This window comes from Ambystoma mexicanum, chromosome 4q, assembly GCF_040938575.1.
Source record: "Ambystoma mexicanum isolate Mex_15411 chromosome 4q, UKY_AmexF1_1, whole genome shotgun sequence".
NCBI classification, from domain to species: domain Eukaryota; kingdom Metazoa; phylum Chordata; class Amphibia; order Caudata; family Ambystomatidae; genus Ambystoma; species Ambystoma mexicanum.
The window spans coordinates 1,106,037,829-1,106,058,464 of NC_090928.1; the positions used below are offsets into that span (position 1 = coordinate 1,106,037,829).

Below are 20,636 nucleotides of genomic sequence, written 5' to 3' on the forward strand. Positions count from 1 at the left end.
CTGTTGTTCCTGTGACTTTCCTTGAAAGCATATGCCTTGTAAATAAGATGGAGATTCAACCATAAAATCATTGACAGAATTTAGGACTGTCTTGTGCGTGGGTTCCTTTCTGAGGTTCCTTGTATTTCACCCTTTTCTAGGGAACCTTCCTTTCTCTCCTGGTGTTCTCTACAAAATCTGTTCTTGCTCCTACCACTGTTTTGTCACCTCACCACATACTCTCTCCTGCTACGTCCACTGTGGCTCACTAGATTTTCCAATTGCCTGGGACGCCTTGCCTCTCTGGCTCAGCCTGCGCAGACAGTTCAGCCTCTCTTCTCCTTTATCCAGTGGTTCTACAAGCACTTCCCCATCAGCTCTTCTTCTTGCTCTTGCTGACCTCTCTTGGCTCTTTCCTCCTTACTGTCTCCTTCTCTAGCCCATCATCACCTCTTCAGATTCCCTGGCTCCCACTTAAACTGATCTTGCATCACCTCCTTTTGATACCTCTTCTTCTGATCCTGATGTTTCTCTTTGAATGTCACCTTTCCTCCATGTAAGGATTTCACTATCTCCTCCTGTTCTTTCACCGCCTCTTCCTGAGCCCTCACCGCTTCCTCCATTCTTTCACCACCTCCTCCTGCTCACCGCTTCCTCCATTTTTTCACCACCTCCTTCTGACCCCTCACCGCTTCCTCCATTCTTTCACCACCTCCTCCTGACCCCTCACCGCTTCCTCCATTCTTTCACCACCTCCTCCTGACCCCTCACTGCTTCCTCCATTCTTTCACCGCCTCCTCCTGTCCTCTCACCACTTCCTCCATTCTTTCTCTGCCTCCTGCTGTCCCCTCACTGCTTCCTCCATTCTTTCTCCACCTCCTCCTGTCCCCTCATCACTTCCTCCATTATTTCACCACCTCCTTCTGACCCCTCACCGCTTCCTCCATTCTTTCACCACCTCCTCCTGACCCCTCACCGCTTCCTCCATTTTTTCACCACCTCCTTCTGACCCCTCACCGCTTCCTCCATTCTTTCACCACCTCCTCCTGACCCCTCACCGCTTCCTCCATTCTTTCACCACCTCCTCCTGACCCCTCACTGCTTCCCCCATTCTTTCACCGCCTCCTCCTGTCCTCTCACCACTTCCTCCATTCTTTCTCTGCCTCCTGCTGTCTCCTCACTGCTTCCTCCATTCTTTCTCCACCTCCTCCTGTCCCCTCATCACTTCCTCCATTATTTCACCTCCCCCTCCTGTCCCCTCACTGCTTCCTCCATTCTTTCAACGCCTCTTCCTGTCCCCTTCCTGCTTCCTCCATTCTTTCACTGCCTTCTCACATTCTTACATTGTTTCCTCCTGCCCTCTCACCACTTCCTCTATTCCTTCTCTGCCTCCTGCAGTTCTCTCACCACTTCCTCCATTCTTTCTCCACCTCCTGCTGTCCCTTCACCGCTTCCCCCATTCTTTCACCACCTCTAAGTCTCCAACTGGCGCATCCTTATTTTTTGTCCCGAAAAAAGAAACCACAGAGGTTCAAGTCACAGAAAAAGACAAATATCCCTTACCACTGATAGCAGATATATTGGAGGTCATACATGGACAACTATGAATATTTAGATGTGCCATTTGGCCTGATGAATGCACCCACTGTTTTTCAGCGCTTTATGGAGCAGGTTTTTCAGATATGTTATTCCAATATGTAATAGTGTATTTTTATGACATCCTTATCTACTCCAGCACGGCCGAAGAACATCAAGACCACTCAAACTGGTATATCTATGGATCATCTGTAAGATCTCGGCAATTACAACTTGGCCTTCACCTACGTTAGTAAAAACAGATTCAGTCATTTTTAGGCCTGGCAAACTTTTACAGGTTATTTATTCCTGGATTCTTAGACATTGTTTCCCATCACTCATCTCCTAAAGAAAGATGTTCCCTTTTTATGTACTATGACAACCAGACACCTCCAGGCTTTTCATTGTGGAGGCTGATGCCTCAGAGGCTGCAATAAAAGCCACACTAAAACAGTCCCAAGGGAACGGTGAAGTACACCCTTTAGCCTACCTTACAAGAACTCTTTCTGATGCTGAAAGGCATTATTCTGTGCTAGAAAAATAATTACTAGCCATACGACAAGCATTTCTTGACTGGAGACATCCTCTGTTGGGCTCAGTATATCCTGTACAAATAAGGTCTATTCATCGTAATTTACAGGTCTTGCGATCAATGGAGTGTTGCAACAGCTGACAAACCGCTAGGCTTATTTCTTTGCACAGTTTCAATTCCATTTGACTGACGGATCTCAGAACGTCCTTACAGATGCTTTATCCAGAAGGCCAGATCATCAATTGGTAACTCCTGTTTCATTTCCCACTAGTTTTCAGAAAAGAGTGTTTTTGAGTCAAGTGGAAAATGTTCTGCGACAAGTAGGACAAGATACCCAGTATTCTTAGGAATGGCTACAATTGCCCTTACTAACCTTTGGTGATTGATTAAGAAGGAATGCTACTTGTTCAAGAATGATTGTCTCTTTCTTCCTTCAATCTCCTCCCGAAATTCAGCACTGCAAATGTGTCATTATTCCTTACCTGTTGGTCATAAAGGTACATCAGCTACCCTACAGACCCTGCAGAAACAGTTTTGGTGGCCTGGAATGGTTCAGTCGGTTCGTGATTACGTCAAGTCTTGCGTGGCATGTGCTCAAAACAAAATACAAAAAGACAAACCTCTTAGTGTCCTGCATCAACCAACTCATCCTTCCAGGCCCTGGTAGATCAAAACCACATATTTAATTTTTGATCTACAGCCCACCAGACGATGCGCCACCATCATGGTCACAACTGATACCTTTACCAGGATGGCCCACTTCACTCCATTATCCAATTTGCCGACGGCAGCTGAGATGGCAACAGGATTTCTTACAGATGTTTTCCGACTACATGGGCTTCCTTCTTCAATTATTTCTGATTGGGGAAGTCAATATATTCCCAAATTCTGGACACAACTCTGCAGGCTCCTAGGCATAAAAAGGGCATTATCATCAGGCTATCGTCCGCAAAGCAATGGAATCACTGATAGGTTATACCAAACACTTGGACAATACCTTTGTTGTTTTTCTACAGGTGGATGCTGATTGGGTATCTTTAATACCAGTGGCTGAGTTTGCGTACAGCAACACCATCCATTCATCTCTAAGAACCAGTCCCTTCAATAGTTCTTATGGTTTTCACTCTACCGCATTCCCCACAGTGCTACGTGAACAGTCTAGTGTAGCGTCAGTGGATAAATAGATGGCAGATTCGATCTCTGTGCATAGGAAGGCCAAAGAACCCCTGGAACTGGCCAGGGAGGAAAATAAATGCTTTGCTGATAAGAAACGGAAAGCCAGCCTTTTGCTTGGCATTGTAGATAAGGTATGGCTCTCTTCCAAATACCTCCCTCGACACTCCATCCCACCAAATTGTCTCCTTGTTACTATGGACAATTTTCTATCTCCAAGAGGATAAATCCTGTTGCCTTGTGTCTCCATCTTCCTCTTACCTGGAAAAGTATCCATCCAGTATTCCATGTTTCCCTTTTGAAACCGTACTCGTAGCGTTCCCCCACCTCTTATTACAGTAGATCAACATTTGGAATTCGAAGTGTACTGGATCTGCGATTACTGCTACCAGTGGGGACGCTAACAGTACTTGGTGGACTGGAAAGGCTATCCGTGCAGAGAGCGAACTTGAGCACTTGCTTCTTTTTTTTCTTCTTTTTTTCCCAAAATGATCCATTTAAATTCTTAGCTCCCAAGTTCAGAAAGCAAATCAAATAATGTTCAATATAACACCAAAAATGTGAATATAAAGAATTCAGCTGCATTCTGATGGCATTCAGTTTATTCATTGTGTATATTCCATGAAGTTTCCATGTTGTACCCTTTAACAATGAACAGAACATGATTTAAAGTTATTTGGACTTTCCAATTATACAGATGCAGCTTAAGCTTCAATTTGATTTCAGACATTTAAAAAATCAACTGCATAAAAGTATAAAAATAGACTGCTTCGAAATGTTAATAATGGTTCTAAACCATGAATAAAGCAGGACGCCTGTTGGCTTCTTATGTACATGCGCCCATTCTTGTCTAACGTTTTATCGTCTACAGCCCGGTAAACCAGGTGCTGTCAGTTTTCGGAGGAGGCATGCTGTCATGGTGAATGCATCTATGTCTCTCAGGTACAATTTTTACTCCAGAGATGGCGGATTGCGCTTCCACACTATTGCGTCCAGCCTGCTCTAGTATTTCCATGTCAGGTTCGGGCTCCGTCTCCGCTTGCTGCTTTGTAAACACAGGACGCGATGAACAGATCTTGGTGTCTCAATGCTTAGTATGTAGTTTTGCCCTGCCTTGCCCAGTCCTATGGATTACTCCTTGTCCTTCCCCCTTAGAGTAATTAACAACTCTCTATCTTCATTATGCCTGTTTCTTATTCCCGGAATTCCAGTTCTTTTCAAGTTACCTCCTTCGTTTCCTATACTACCTTCATATTTCCCTTGCCTTCTGCTGAACCTTGCCTCTGAATTGCACCTGTTAAATCTATGGGTTATTTGTTACCTGACCCGGACCTCTATTTCTGGAATTGCACTATTATCTGTCTTCTGGTTGCCATGATCTACTACAGCTCCCCGGGACCATTTTCGGTACTCAGGTTTTTTCCTTCCTGTTGGAAGGGTTTTCTCCCGTTTTCTACTCGGGACCCCACCTCACATGGGAATACCACTAATCGGGCAGGGTGGTGTCGAGAGAGTCTCGTGCCTATTTTCACGATGCCTGTACCTGACAGAAGACACATCAGGGATCATCTACACTCAAGGCATCATGCTGGAAGACTCAGGTGAGCCTGACCATACTGACAGGTGTATTAATGGTTATGGATTCGACTTTGCCCCTGATGTTTATTGGGGCTTTTTCAAAGGTGTTTTCTAAGTTGCTGTGTTTTGCATTTTGGAGTGTTTTGTTTGGCATCCCAATGGGATCCAGGTTTGATTGGGTTCTTGCTTGTGGGTTATTTTCCAATTGTCTGTTATCCATTTAGTTAGAGCTGTATATGTGAGAAATATTCTGTGTTTTCTCTTTTCGTGGTCGGTATCCTTAGTCCATTTAGTGGTGTCCCGATGGGGTTCCTAGGTGTTGTGAATTCTGGTGTGTCGGCTATGTCCTGTAGGATTGTGGTTTCCCTCCTGTTTCTGTTTTCCTTTCTTCCTTCTTTGTCTCTCTTGTATTGAATCATGTCAGGAGTATGTGGTCAGGAGTATGCTTGGGTTGAGTTTGTGATGTAGGTATCCCAGGAGCGCGTGACCTCTTGGGTCGGCAGCTTCCTAATGACCGGTTATATTTCCTCGCTTTCACATTTTCCATTTTAGTTTGTGATGTATGATTGTTGTTTTCCAGGGGTGTGTCTGTGGCGTCTTGGGTAGGTTATTTCAAGTTACATTTCTATGCTTACTGGGTTTCTTTTAGGTTGGTATGGTCCGAGCGTGCAGTGCTGTGTAGAACTCTGCTTCACCGCGGTGTAGGCCTTTCTATATTTGTTTTGTTTTGTGCTTGAGTTGCATTTACAGCAGCAAAGGGCTCCCTGTGGTGTCCCAGTATTGCTTCACATTGGTGAAAGCCTCTCTGTTGGTTTATGTGCTTGCATCGGGGTCATAGAGGCGGAAGGAAGAGCTAAGGGGAAAGGAGACAGAGGAACATGGATGGCGCTAGGGGGAAGCAGAAAAATGAAAAAAGCCAGGCAGGGTGTTTGGGAGCACTAACTTTTGGATCTCCTCATGCCTGCAGGCTGAAGCGCGGGGCCCATTCTCAAAAGGAGGGACAGCCCATTAGTGCTCATCTGAACACTTGTTTCCTGCCTGGAAGCACCAATAGCAAGTGGGTTGGGCAGGAGTGGGGTGGGAAGGAGACCGGGGGAAGTGCTGAAATGGGACACAGGAGCACAGATGGCACAGGGGGAAGCAACAAAATGAATAATATAACCACCTCATCCGCGTGTGGTGGATAAGAAAAGGACCCAGTTTCGGGGGCTAGGAATTGCATACACTTAAAGCCCTTTCCAAGTCAGCTACGTAAAGATTGAAAAGGGTTGGTGCAAATACGCAGCTCTAGAACAACCTTCTGTTGGTTCTAGTGGGTTCCAACAGGGCTCTGAATGAGTCCAAAACGTTCAGTATTTTGATGAAGCTCAATCAGAGTATTCACTATGGACGGCGGACATCGCAGGGATAAAGTTTTGTTCCACAGTTTAGATCTAACTACATTTCCAAACAGTTGGTCTGTTTAGCAGAACAAGCCTGCTGGTAGAGGAGTGACAAGATAAAAGGTTTTCAGAGAGGTGTCCATTCCCGGTCTGAACCCTGATTGATACTGATCACCAGCTCTGTCCCTTTTGTTCCAATTATTCAAATTGTCTAAGATCATGGCTGAAAAGATTTTACTCATGCTATCTAAAAGGCAATGGGCCCGTAGGTTAGCGTGAGTTCTCTGTTTATCCTTCTTAAAAATTGGTATAATAATGGACGTTTTCCATGCTTTAGGATATGATTGAGATTGTATGATGGACGAGAATAAAGCAAACAGAGTTTTGGAACATAAGACAGGGTCCGCTTTCATAACAGTGATAGGTATTCCATCAGGTCCCCGAGCACGGAAAGGCTTTGCCCTTATAATTATTTGTAAAATGCCCTCGAGTAGCAGGGAATCTGCTGAGTAATTGAAAGTCAGACCATGATTTGCCACAGAGGAAGAAACAAAAATAAAGGTGACATTTGTCTTCCAAGTACTTTCAGAGACAGAATTTACCTGGACATCAAGTGATGAGGTGTTGGATACACTAATGGCCAGAATATTGGTTGGGTTCAATGCCGCAAGCATATGTTCTGCATCTCTTTGCTAGAGTGCTGCCTTGTGTAGTTAAAGCACATTTTTTATTTCTGTTTAGGGGCCTTTTGAGCAATTATGGATTGTAAAGTATTGTTTTTCCTCAGTGGTCTCAGGTTATATTTTAGTTCCCTTTTCTTTTCAAATATTTTATCATCTGTGTGTTTTATTATGAGCAAAAGAGAAGGGTCGACTGTTCTCTTTTATGAAAGATTGGGAACAGAATACCAATTTTTTAGAAAATCTAGATATTTCCCGTTTCAGTAAGACGTCAATGTTAAAATGAGTCGCAATTGTGTTATTACATTTCAACATAATCCTAGTCGAGTTCTCTGATTATTCACCTCTAAATTTGTAACATTTTCTTGTATTATATTTGCAGACTCTAGGATGCTGAAGGAAGAATAAAACATTGTGTGGCCACTACATTTTGACAGATATTTAAAATCGACTTTCTAATCTCCCATCACCACAATATCACCACACTGTGACAAATACCAAGAGTCAACATCATGAGCTAGCGCTTTGAAAAAGTTGGCTTCCGTAAAACATAAAGGATTTCTATAAACGTTAAAAAGAAGCAAGCTGGAACACATTACCATATTGGGATTTTTACGAGATATTTTGAAATTCTCGGCGGTTATAGAGTCCCAGACTTTGCTTGAGCAAATTAAGGTGTTATGAACAGTTATCAGGAGACCTCCAAATGGTCGTTTCTTGATACCCTTAGAAGCAGAGAATCCATCCAGCAGGGGCTTTTATTGCAACCAAGATTTGTAGAGAAAGAACATGTCACAGGGATTCTGTTTAAAAGATGTGAATATCCAGTAGTGTTCCATGAGATCAGTGAGATCGAATGGTGAGCCAATGGAGCATTTTCTCAATTTCTGCCAAGGGAGTCATAAAATGGTTTGTGGAGAGCTGCAGTTATTAGAGAACAGTGCTCCAGGGATGGACTCATTAGATAATGAAATGCAAACATCATTACCCCATCTCAAAAGATTTGGAAACAAGTTGTGTGCAGATTTGTCCCCATATCAGCTGTTTGTTGGCTGTCGTAGGATTAGATATCGAAGCCCAATTGTGGAATGACGGGGCCTCTTCTAGCAAGAGAGTGGTGGTTAGTCTTGAGCTTAAATACAGAGCAACCACTTCCACTCTCTTGTTTCTGATAAATTCCTCTTCTTTTATATCTAGAGAAGAAATCAAACGTAGAAAGGGGATTTCGTGAAGAAGTTGTAGAACTGTCTCTCTGTTTTAAAGGACTCTGGTTTTCTTAAGAGAATATACGCTCCAAACAAACAGATGTGAAGGAGTTGGGTTTGGAGGTCGTTGATTCTCGTTTCTTAGAAGGGGATTCTACAAATCTAGTGAAATGGTTTGGTTTTGTAGTGTTGGTTCATCTTTCTTCTAGAGTATAGAATGTATCCATATATTCATTGCTCTTAGGCTCACCTTTCGCAGTTGTTGTATGCCTCATTTCAGAGGATTCTGGAAAATTGCTTTCAGAGGTTCGGTACATGATATAGACTCTTCTTTCCTCTAACATAGTGAATTTAGTTCAAGTGCCTTCATACCAAAGATCATTTTCCTTTGGTTCCTTCCTCTCAATGCGTTGAAAAGAAGATGCTTTGAATTTGGTGGGGGATTTAGGTGACAGCAACTACTCCTCGGAAGGATATTGATTAACAGCCTGATCGAACATCTCAGATGAGAGTGGTGTTTAGGACTTCCTCACAAGAGTAAGTAGGTAATATCTTCAGGTTTACAACGTTTACTGGCAATTTAGAACTCTGTGGCAACTGGGACTTATTAGCAACTTGTTTGTATTTTGTCAAAAACAAAAGTAACGCTGGATGTCAAACAATTCAGGATGATATTTGCTCCCTGGCTAGATTATCCAAACCCCTGGACAAAACCCCTGGAACAACTAAGCCAGAAGACTTAGTTCTGCTCCAGGAATACATAAGCTTCAAGCCCATTCTGCCTTGAGTATTTATGTTTTAGTTCCAAAACACAAGGCCAACTAAAAATAGTATTGGAAAAGGTTATATTTGAACCCAACACTCATGATTTCTCTTTATTCGGGGACATGTGCCCAATCCACTTCACAACCAACGCCATACACATGGATCCCACAGAAGCATAAATAATTGGTAACGGATCCTCAAACGTTACCATGCACTCGACCAAAACGTTATACATGGACAACATGTTTTCTGTCTAGCGCCACAAAGTGGAGAGAGAGGAGAGGTGCAATTAGTTTCTCTGTAGGTATATCAGTGATGGGAAGAAAAGAGACCGATCCAGGTCACTCGCCTGGACAATGGGTCTCGTATCAGGTCAAAGCGCGCATCATGTATCGGCTGGTATTTCAAATGTTGATGATAATTACGCTATCTTCCAACCTACAATTGAGCATTTTACATGAAATTACAAAGGGTAAACAAACCAAAATAACTAAGGGTGAATGTAGAGTTGAATTTTCTGCTTTCTGTCCCTTACCCACTTCTGTATTTCCCACCACCAGCTTGGCCTCGGGGTACTGTGATTTGAGGACCAGTAGTTCATGGAGGCTTGATGGCTGGATCCAAGTGACACGCTCCCCTCTGAAAGACAGCAGCTTCCTTTGCATATTTTTCTGAAGCTAAGAGAACAACAGATTTGTTTATATTATCATTGTGTCGAAACAAGCTTTGCCTAAAGGCACACAATCATTACAAATGCACATGTAATGTTGTTAGATGTACAAGCAAGGACATTCATCATATATTGCAAGAAATCCTGTGCAATTATTAAACCCAGTGATCATTCATTGTACCACATAAATTACTTTCCTACTTTAATGTAAAGTGCATGCTTGCATATACGTGTAGTTAGTGGACACGAAAGCACAGTATGTTAAGAGCCCAATGCTGGGATCTATGTAACGGGAAAGTAATTGTTGCGACTAGTGGAACGCTTGAATAGTGGATCATACATTGAATAATACTGAGGTATGTTTTAGAATCACCAGTTGTTTCCTTCTGTTATGTGCAAGCAGGCACAAGTTAGTACTCAACTATATACGTACTGGGTGATCATTTGCGCGCTCGTATCACCATGGCAATGGCAGTCCTAAAGATGAATTTGTAAAAATCATTTGCAGATAGAATTGGCAGTGGAGTGAATTGGCTGCCAACTAGAACTCCTACCAACAATAGGCCTGATAGTCACACACAACAAGAGAGCAATGGTGTTTTGAAGTCACCAAGACTCAGTATATTCATGTGAATAGTGTGATATTGTAGGCAATTGGGAGCCATGGGCTGCCTGGAACAAATGGTGCTTTATGAACATCAGGTAGTGGCTTGGACGAGTAGTCTTCACTGTCAGTTTCTGCCATGGAGAGGCACATGCAAAGGAAAGTGAGATGGGGAGATAAGCGCACTCCCTCAATGAAATTCCCCAACATGAATGAGTATGTGCAGGAGTGAGGGTCGCCTTCATTCCTCTGAAGCAACACTCCATGTCAGAGTGCCAGGAAGAGATGTCCGTGTGGCCATGGGAAGTCTCTGAGAACCGAAAGGTGGAGGGACGCGCAATATCATTTGTTGGAAGATTCAGAAATAAATCAATTGAATGTGTTTTAATTGAGGATTTAAGGTGCAACTGCTAAATCTAGCCCTGGCTAAAGGGAAAGAATACATTGTAACTAAACTGGATTCTATGCTGTCTCAAAAAGCATCAGACAAACGGCAGTGCACACCATAGTGGGGAAAAGAACACATTCCCTCAATGAAATGAAAAGCACATATTCAAGAGAGACAATGAAACGTTTCATCATATGGAGTAGTAAATAATAGAGGTATTAAACAAATGATGATACATGTATTCAATAATAAACACTCTCAAGATTCATCACGAATTGTAAGTTGTAGAATATATTCAATCATATATCACTTTAATACATATATAGTTCATATGTTGCCCATTGCATGTATTTACAAATAATTTCAAACTCTGACAAGTTACGTTGTAGTCACATAATATATCTTGTGTACATAAAGTAAAGACCAACAGTATAAAATGATTTCACAGATTGATTTGATTCCAACTTGAGCAGAAATGCTTTCAAAGATGGTCCTGAACCCAAAGGGGGTTGTGCTGAAAGGTCTGCTGACACTGCGTGTTTCAAGGGTTTACTCTTCTTCAGGTGTGTATGGCTCAAATGATTATCTATGAATAAAGAAATGTTCTTCTTAATATTGTAAATTAAACTTCGGGAGGCAATTACTGAAATCATAAATATTGGAAAGTCTCTGTTAATTTCGTCAGGCACAAAGGAAAGTACACACTCTCCCTCAAGAGGCCGGCGAAGCTCTTGCTTGTTCCCGGCGGCCGCGTGGCAATAGTCCCATTACTGCACGAGGTAAAGAGGAGGAAGCAGGTGGTGTAAGAGGCATGGCGTGTCACCAGGATAAATGACCACCTCCAGCGCTAGCACAGGCCACATTCCCAGCCCAGACCTGAAGCCCCACCCACAAACCTTGATGCTGCATTTCCTTCATTTCCAGCCAATGCGAAGAAGCCACAGCTTTCCTGGTTATGACTGCAATTGGGAACCAGCTTCTTCCAAAGGCCAGAGAACTAACAGGAAGCTGTTCATGAGAGCAAATGTATTTGAGGGAGAGTGCACTTCAAAGATGTTGGATATCCTTCCTGGGCTGTCCTTGTCCTCCCCCTGTCCTCCTCTCCGGGTAGGCTCGGAATGTCATGCTGGAACCATCTCTGGGAAATGTTACAGCCCGGGTAGGAAGCTGCCATCATCAAGAAGGGTGTTGGGCACTACTACCCCACTGCTGATGTTTGTCTGCACTCTCCTGGGTCTCCTCGGTTGTTCTCCCCATCTTGGAGCTATTTTCTGCTAACTGGCAACCCCGTCTCCACCGCCTAATAATCCAGTAATCCAGATCCCATTGGCCCACATCTTCCATCTTCCTGGGGCCACTGGTGATGTTGTTTGGAGGGCCAGTCCTTGTTCTCATAGTCTGTTTGGGGTGTCGTTGGTCTGGGGTTCAAGACCTGTGTGACCAGATCCTGTAAATCGTCATGAGAAGTAAGAGCCTGACTCATCCAGTTGTTTTGTCATTCTGAAACCATGTGTTTGGAAACTGCCATTGTGAATAATTACCACTGGGCTCTGGGTCATTTGAGATACTTACCTCCAGGGGTCCCCTTGGTCCACTGTCGTGGGTTTCTGCTGGCCCCCTTCTACCATAGTTCACCATTGGTTAACATTGGCCTGAATTCTGCTTTTTTTCCTTCCTCCCAACTCTGGGGTACAACACAGACTCCCCTGACTTTATCCTGTAACCGCAGTTTTGCCTATTGGATTTGTTTGTTATTTCCTATGGGGATCGTTACTCCATCTGTAAACTCCTAAAGGTTGAAGGTATTGACCTGAACAGTGACATTTGTCCTGACCCCCCCCCCCCCTTGGGTCCCTGGAGTTTACTTCTAAGAGGTAGATTTGTAGCTGGTATTCATGATTTTCTACAGAATTTCAAATTGATGCATTATACCACTGCCTACTGAAATGTACAAGAATACCATGTATAAATGTGGTTACTTGTGTATAATATGCTTCCAGGTGTTTAATGAGATCCGAGGTCTGAAAACTGTGCGTCTAAGCCTATACTGATTTTTGGGTGAACCTTTGGTTCCTATAGTGAATTGAGAACTCCTTCTCTATCTCTAGGATTGATTAGCTTGGGCTATAAGGTGGCAGTTGCACCTATAGGGTGAAACTATTGTGTTAGAGTACAGATAGGGAGAAATGACATATGGGGGGGCACAATGCTTCGAGGTGCTGTTTGATTATTTGTCCACCTATTAACTGCATGGCCATGCTAATCCCTATGGCCATTCCCACCCAGCACCTGCCCCTCCCCGCGCAAAACACCTCCTCATGGGAACTCTTTCAGCTCGCTTTATCAAGTCTTAACATCAGACTCTGCACTCGAAGTGCCTGCCAGTGTTTTTTCAAATCAGTCTTCTGAGAGTGAATGACTTAAATTGAGTTGTAAATGTGTTACTGGTGTAATTAATATATCTAAACCTATAGATCTATATATGGCCTTCAGCCTCTTAATTCATAAGCAATATATGTGTCCTTTACTGAAGTCCTGTTAAAACCACAGTTGTTGCTGGTGTATAAGTATTAAGCATTTGCATATTAGATGCCAGGTACTTATACCATGTTGCACCTGCTACCACCAATAGCCAGGTAATACCACCATTTCAGTGCCTTGCAAGTGCCTCCCCCTTGCCTACACAAAAGCCCAAACTGCTGGCATTGCCAGTGCATTGGCGACTCCAAAAAGTATTAAAGGTTGGGGGATTACTGTCACTATCCCTGTGTGGAACCTGCAGACCTTGGATATGTCTCCGAAATGTGTATTGCTTGTGTCTAGAGGTCGACCCTTTCGCTCCATTTTTTATTACAAATTACTGAGTTTAGCATCATATATAATCCATAGCTTTGGCAGGAACGGTCTGCTCAGACCCCCTTTGCTGTTTTTATACATGTACTGTTCTACTGTATTACAACTCAAGTACTTATTTTATCTATATGTGATCTTTTTTCTCAGTATATCTGTGTAGTGTACTCTCTTGGCGTGTCTATCGAGAGGCTAACTGTATCTACCCACCATCTTCTTACCACTCTTGCGTGAAGCCTGACTTCTCTGCCATAGCGACAAAGTGGTTTTACCCAAATTGTTCGAACACAATTGTTCGAATGCCCCCGAATTGACCGAAAGTCAAAGGTCAGAATTGACCTTTGCACAATAGGCCGCATATATATATATACATTTTGGTTTGGTTCTATATATATATAAATATATATATATATAAAAAGACCATTGGAGGTTGTGGGGGGTTCTCCCGCATATATGTAACAATTGACCTTCACAATTCGGTCAATTGTAATTCAAACAATTGTGGTTCGAACAATTCGTATACAACCGACCAAGTTAGAGGGTCTGCTCTATCAGTTGGGTGGAACACTGTGAACCCTTAAGATAGATGGCTACGGAGCCCTTACCAGAGGGTTGTGCACTTACACAAGCTCAAGAGTGTATTTGTGCTCAGAACACCTTCTGAAAATTTGCCCTGAAAGTGTAGTCTTGTTTCTCCTCCTTTGTAACTCCGAAGCCTCATGGTTGGCTTTCTCTTGGAGCACAATGCAACCAAAATGAAGACCTCCAACGCGTGCACCCAGGTGTGAAGAACTCCTGCCCCATGCTGTAGCATAGATGTCATTATCTACAAGGGAAAAGGCCCTGGTCTGCATCGACCTGCTTGAGATCTCTCTGAGATCTAAATCGACTTTCTCTTGACAGCCATACGGATCTGTGCTGAAAAAGTGCAAGACGCTAGGCTTCCATCACTTTGATTCCACTAGAACCTAAAGAAATAGCATCACCAATGGCAGTCCCACCCATGACAGTGAGCATTCCCACTCCCATCCAATGCAGGTGTCAGGGACCCTATGACTCAAGGAAAGGGATATTTTCATTAGAGTATTGGCACCTAGAGAATGGCATTTGTTCTTTCTTGGCCCAGATTAATTTCTTCTTTATTCCCTTCACTTGTATTGTTGCTGCATGAACTATAGTCTGTCAGGTAGCTCAGCAAGTTAAGTGCTCCCCATAAACATTTGTTATCATCCTGGAGGACGCAAGTATGGAGGCTCTGTGTTATGTCTAGAGTTGTCTTTCCTTTCTTTCCTTTCCCATCCTGCACTCGTTCTTATCACTGAGTATTCCTTCCTTACCTGAAGGCTCAACCACCCATACAACATCTTCTCATCCTCCAAACTTCACTGTTGAACCTTCAGTTAAGGAAGGAATGTTCATTCATGAGAACAAGTCAGAATCCGGTCAGATAGCCCAGCGAGTATAGCACTCGCTTTGACATTCGTGCAGAGCCTAACGACGCAGGTTCAAATTCCTGCAGTGACAAACTCAGCCTTTCATCCTTCTGAGATCGATAAATGAGCAGCACACACTGTGGATAATAATAAGCAGCGCTCAGATGCCTGCGGGTTCGTAGCGCTATATAAAAATGCACATTTGTATTATTTGTTGTGAGTGCAGGATGGGAAAGGAAAGGAAGGAAGGACAACTCTAGACATAACAACATAACACTCAGCAGCACCATCGGTATTACCCAATCTGATCGTTTTCAATCGATCGTATGGTACATCTGGCCGAATTCGGCCAGTACCATTTGATCGATTCAAAACTATCAGAGTGGGTAATCACTACCAAACATGGGGAACGGGGGTTGCGGGAGTGCCCCCCTCTACCCATGTTTGGTAGTGATAGCCTTTGGGGGCAGCAGGGGACAACAAAAAAGAAGAAAAGCGGACCCTGCGGCAGCGGATCCGACCCACGTAGGAGGGATGGAACTGACGCTGCAGGGTCAGAAGAAAAGCAGACACCAAAAAGGTAAGTAGGGGGTGTATTGGAGGGTGTGGGCGGTTTCAGTTTTCCCAGATTTGGCCATGGCAAAATTGTCTTTGTTGCAAAATTGACCACAGTAAATTTGGCGGTGAAGAATTCTGCCACGGCCAAACCGTAAACATCCGGGCCATCATCCTCACAGGGTGAATAAACTGAGTACAATGAGTCCTTGTACAATAATAAAAACATATTCAGATATAATACCAAAAATATAGTGTAATAAACACAAAATATTTAAAATACATTATTTGGGGCCACCAGGGCGCACAGAGATGTGGTAACCTCTCTGTGCTGCTCCTCTCCCCCCAGGCCTGTTGGGGACTAGACCCCCCAGAGCCAGCCCCTTAACGTTCTTTGGGCTTCGCAGGGGTGCAATTCAGAATCTTGAAAGTCAGAGTGAAATGAAGTACGGCCCGATGCACAGGAGCCGCAGCAAGCCCAGCCCCTGATCCACCCAGGATTTCTAGGCAGGGAGCACCCGGGCACAGGGATTCTCAGAGGCTCGGTGAGAAGCGGCCAACACGTGATCGTACGCTACCCTCGGCCGGCCTGAGTCAGACACTGGCGAATCGCAGGAGCCACGGGGTGAGGGAGGAGGTGGCCCGCTGGGAGCGAGAGTCCTCGAGTAGCAACGGAACGATCCCCAGTCATCCCCAATAGCCCGAGTGGAGCAGGAGAGGTGGGGAGAGCCGCGCTGCCTCAGTGTGGCGTGAGGCCAGCCCAAGGCAGTGGAGTCAAGGCGTCACCCGGCTACCCCCCAGGGAGTGACAGTGCAATTTAGGGTGAAATAAGGAGAGGGGACAGTTAAGAGAAAAAGGGAAGGAGGAGAAAAAGTGAAAGGAGAGAAATCTTTGAGTGCCACATAGCAGAAGCCTGGCAGCTTGATGGGACTCACCCCACTCTTGACGTGGGAGGCTGATTGGAGCCCGTGACCGGGTTGGGGGATTGGCATCGGAGTAACGACGAGCAGCAACCAGCTACGGATTTGGGGCCCACCAGAAGATTGGCCGTGAGCGAGGCTGGACAGGAAGGTGGGTGATCTGCTGGCGTGAGAGGGACATCCCCATGGTGATCCCGCTCTGGGGGGTGTGTGAGAGCGAGGTCCTTTCATACCAGCCCCTCACCCGCCTTAATTTGCTAAATCCGACTGTAAGTGCCTGGAGTAGTAAAGGGGCTTCTCGCACAGGCTAGTGCCTGAAGTGGCCACAGGATAAACCCTGCAAGAAGCCTTGTTGGGTTACCACCTACTGGGGGAGTACAGTACAGCCTGGAGCCCCCGGGGGTTTATACCACACCAGCGCTACTTGAGCTCTCCCCTCCCTCGATTCAGCACTAGAACCCCACGCCTGGAGACACAGGAATATATTCTTCGGAGGGGAGGGGTCCTTCAAGCAGCGTGTCACTGCACGTCTTCCCCCCTCTGGAAATAAGGGCCTGCATCCCCTGGCATCGGCCCAAGAGGTGGACTTGAGCAAGCCCAACGAGATTACGTGGTAGCTCAACTCCTGGGGGAAGGCTTGCCGGGCAGAGGTGAGAGACTTGGGCAGACCACCACACAAAGACATTCCCGCAATAACCTCCCCCCGTGGGGCTTTTGGGGCTTTTGGCAGCCATGTCAATTTCCTCCATGACGGTGCTTTCTTTATACAGAGCTTTAAGCGCTTAATTTTCCTCCATGGTGGTGCACACCTTGATGCTAGAATAGTTCCCGGACTTTGGGAGCCCTTATATTCATTTCCTCCATAGCAGTGTTGTGATTGAAGCAGGTGGGGAAGTCCTCGTTGACTCTGCCCAGGTCCACCAACCTGGGTGATGCCAGCACCTAGCCGTCGCACACTCCGCGTTGAGCCCCGGACGCATACGCTGTCCTGGCCAGGGCTCCAGGTAAGAACTGCTCTTGTCGCTCTCCCTATCTTGTATCAGTGGTGCTTGCGGCCCAAACAAATCGCTGGTGTTGTTGGTGTCTTCTTCTCACTTCACCACCTGCCTGTGTGACCCCAAGGCGGGTGGACTTTCCCACACAGCCACGTTGCCAACACCTTCACCCGGGCCACTGCATGCTGTGTGGCCTGAGAAATTCATCTCTTCAGGTCCGACCGGACTGGCCCCCGGGTGTACTGAAACCCTCAGGCCATGCCCCAGTTCAGATCGCTGCACCACACGGCCCCGGACTGGGGCATTTTCTTCACCTGGGCCGCCATGTGGCCCAGGGCTTTGTTGTTATTCAAGCATGCTCGGACTGGTCGCCGGGCGGGCTGTTGCCTCCCAGGCCACGCTATCATGGTGGGGTCACACCACACACGTGGCCCTGGGCATGGCGTTTACTTCACCCAGGCCACACTCCACATGCGGCCTGGGGCTTTCAATTCACACCGGGCCGTAGCTGACAGACGCCTATCACCTTGATCCTCTGTATCTTCTTTACTTGCTTCTCTACATTGGCTTACATTTCACTCTTTAGGCTTTCGCCTCCTCCTTATCTTTTATCTCACACCTCTTTATATACTCTATCTCAACCTCTTCATGCAGCTTCTCAGCTTATCTCATCCCTCCCCCCGCACCCACATTGTGTTCAATCCACCTTTTCCTGCTTTTTCTCTTCTAGCGCCTGACATTCAAATTGCTCCGTCTCCTTTGGAATTGTTCAAGAGTATTTTCTTTTTTCTCCTTCTTCTTCTTCTTGGTATAATGTTATTCCTAAATTGTAGTTTTTGGCCATTTTACATGTTATAATGTGACGTTAATCTGTTAGTGCTGCGCTTTTCGTGAATGTGCTACGTGAATTACAGTATATACAATACAAATACAAATTACCCCTAATTGCCAAGAGTGTGCAGCACATGGCCTTCTGAGTGCAGAGAGAGCAAAGAAGAGACTATTGACTCATTGTTTCGAATAGTTACCTAGTTCCAAGTCCAGGAGGCTGTCGAGCACTAGAATTAAACAAATATTATATTGGAGTGCAGCAATCCATGTGAATTTGTTGCACATCACATGTTCTCCTTTCAATTCTCAAATATGTCCTCCTTTACAGCAATTTGCTGCAGGCCACATGTCCAATTATTTGAGGATGGCTTTCTCTGCCTCCTCCTCAACCACATACTCGCATTTATGCTCCCTCCACCCACAATGTTGTACTTAGAGATTTCAACTTTAACCAAACCAGATCTTACACCCCCTAATACTTCTCCCTGCCAATCACCTCGTAAAACCTCGCTCTACGCCTGCAAAATGTCAGTGCCGTCATTCTAAACACAATCGGCAATAAAAGCGCAAGCCATTTCATGTGCTCTGTTTGACAATTAAATGACCAACCATCATAACATTTTCGTGAATCTCTGTGAAAAAAAAGCAGTTTCCTCTACGTGTCTTCAGTAAAAGGTCAGATCCAGGTGGGTCCATTATAGGCATCTCCAGATCTACATCTCAAAGATACTCCTGGCACCTCAAGATCTACATCTCAAAGATGTTCTTGCCATCTTCAGATCTACACCGCTACTCGGCCTGGAAGTTGCCTGGCTTCCTGGTTACACCTCCCCTGGGACAAGACACGCTTTTGTGGTCTGTCTTTGCTCTCTATGAGCAGTGGGCAGAGTGAGGCTAGGTACATTACATGTGTAGGCATATATCTCCTACCGGACGGATACGCAACGGTCAAGCGCAGCGGGCGATCTCCTTGCACGTCTGTGCTGGGGGAGTGCTGTGGGGGGGGTGATACTCTGGTGCATAAGGCCTGAGCCTTTTATTATCACAAGTTCAACTTATTGATCTTGCCCCCAGAGACACAGGGTAGCCAGTAGGGTTTTTAAAGGCCAAGCCGCGGGAGACTGTGCAGCCTCTTTGGACAGCCTCATGTGCATTCTGTTGAACACAAGGTCACTGTTCGCTCACTCCCAGGCATGCTATGATTTGCTAAGGGACCACGGCATGGACCTAGCTTGTTACCTGGAAACATGGTTACGTGGTCAGGCCCTGCTCTTGTACATGCACTCCCTCCCAATGACTGTGTTCTTCGGCTTGATCGCCCTTCTGCCCATATGGGTTTAGGGGTTGCCTTGCTTTATAAATCTCATCTTTTGGTGAGCATGGTCCAGTGTGACCATGAGACCAAAATGGAGGCTCTGTTTGTCCTTGTACAGGTCACGCCCAACTTCTCCTATCATGTACTGGTTGCCTACTCTCCTCCCTCGTATGATGTCGCTTTCTCTGATACCTTCACAAGTTTAGTGGCCGATTTTAGGCTGCAGTACAAAAATGTGGTTATTGTCAGGGACTTTAACCTAAACGTGAACTGCGTTGCCAATCATTCGACATCTCATTTTATGCTTGGGATGGAAGATTTGGATCGATCTCAGCTTGTAGCTGGACCTATGCACTGCCGTGGCAACGCCCTCGACCTGATTTTTGCTTCCCCATCTTTGGGCGGTTTGTCCGACTTTTCTTCTCGACTGGACTGATCACTTTATTCTTCCTTTTATCCTTAAAACACAAGTCCTGCTGCCCGTGGGTGACAGGCCATCAGTATTCAAGAGCTGTTGGAGATCTGTTGACACTGTGTTAGTTAGCCAAGAGATAGTAAAGGGATGTCTTGGCACCTCTGAATTAAATTTGGTAACTCTTTCAGGAATTTTTAATATTACGGCTGACCTCCTTGCCCCTATTAAATGGGTTAGGCAGCGAGTTCAGCCCTCTGAACCTTGCTTTGATGTTACACTGAACTATCTACGTCCGGAAAAGCGACAGGCAGAACGGAAATGGAGAAATGGCCATAGCAAGCCAGACCGTATGTTGTTACGGTGGGTGACGCTTGCCCTCCATAAAGCTATGGTGGCTGCAGAAAGTACATTTTATTCTGGAAAAGTGGAGGCAGCCCTCAACCAGCCCAAGGAATTGTTTGAGCTGGTACGGTCGCTGTCCTCCCCGGCAGCTGTGAATCCAGATGTCACATCATCCCAGGAGTTATGTGACTCTCTTTCTAAGTATTTTATAGATAGAATTACTACAGTTTCGGATGCCATCTCTCTCTCAGCATTGGGTACAAGTGTGGCACCTGTCACTGACATGTCCCCCCACCCCAGGGAAAAGTGGGCCCTGTTCCCACTCTTTACGGTCGAAGACATCAGTAAAGCCGCTCTTGCGCTAAAGTCTGCTTCTGCATTAGATCCCATCCCCTTAACTACTTTGAAGGAGATCTTGCTGGAGATTGCTCCATTCCTAACCCAGGCAA

General features: G+C 45.3%; 1 protein-coding gene across 1 annotated transcript in view; it reads right to left on the reverse strand.

Moving 5' to 3' along the window:
• Positions 1-20,636, reverse strand: part of LOC138468215 (xanthine dehydrogenase/oxidase-like) — a 551,126-nt gene that overhangs the window by 311,291 nt on the left and 219,199 nt on the right. The window contains exon 9 of the mRNA XM_069608675.1: positions 9,405-9,546. Within this exon, the coding sequence (XP_069464776.1) occupies positions 9,405-9,546 (142 nt within the window). The remainder of the gene's footprint in view (positions 1-9,404; positions 9,547-20,636) is intronic.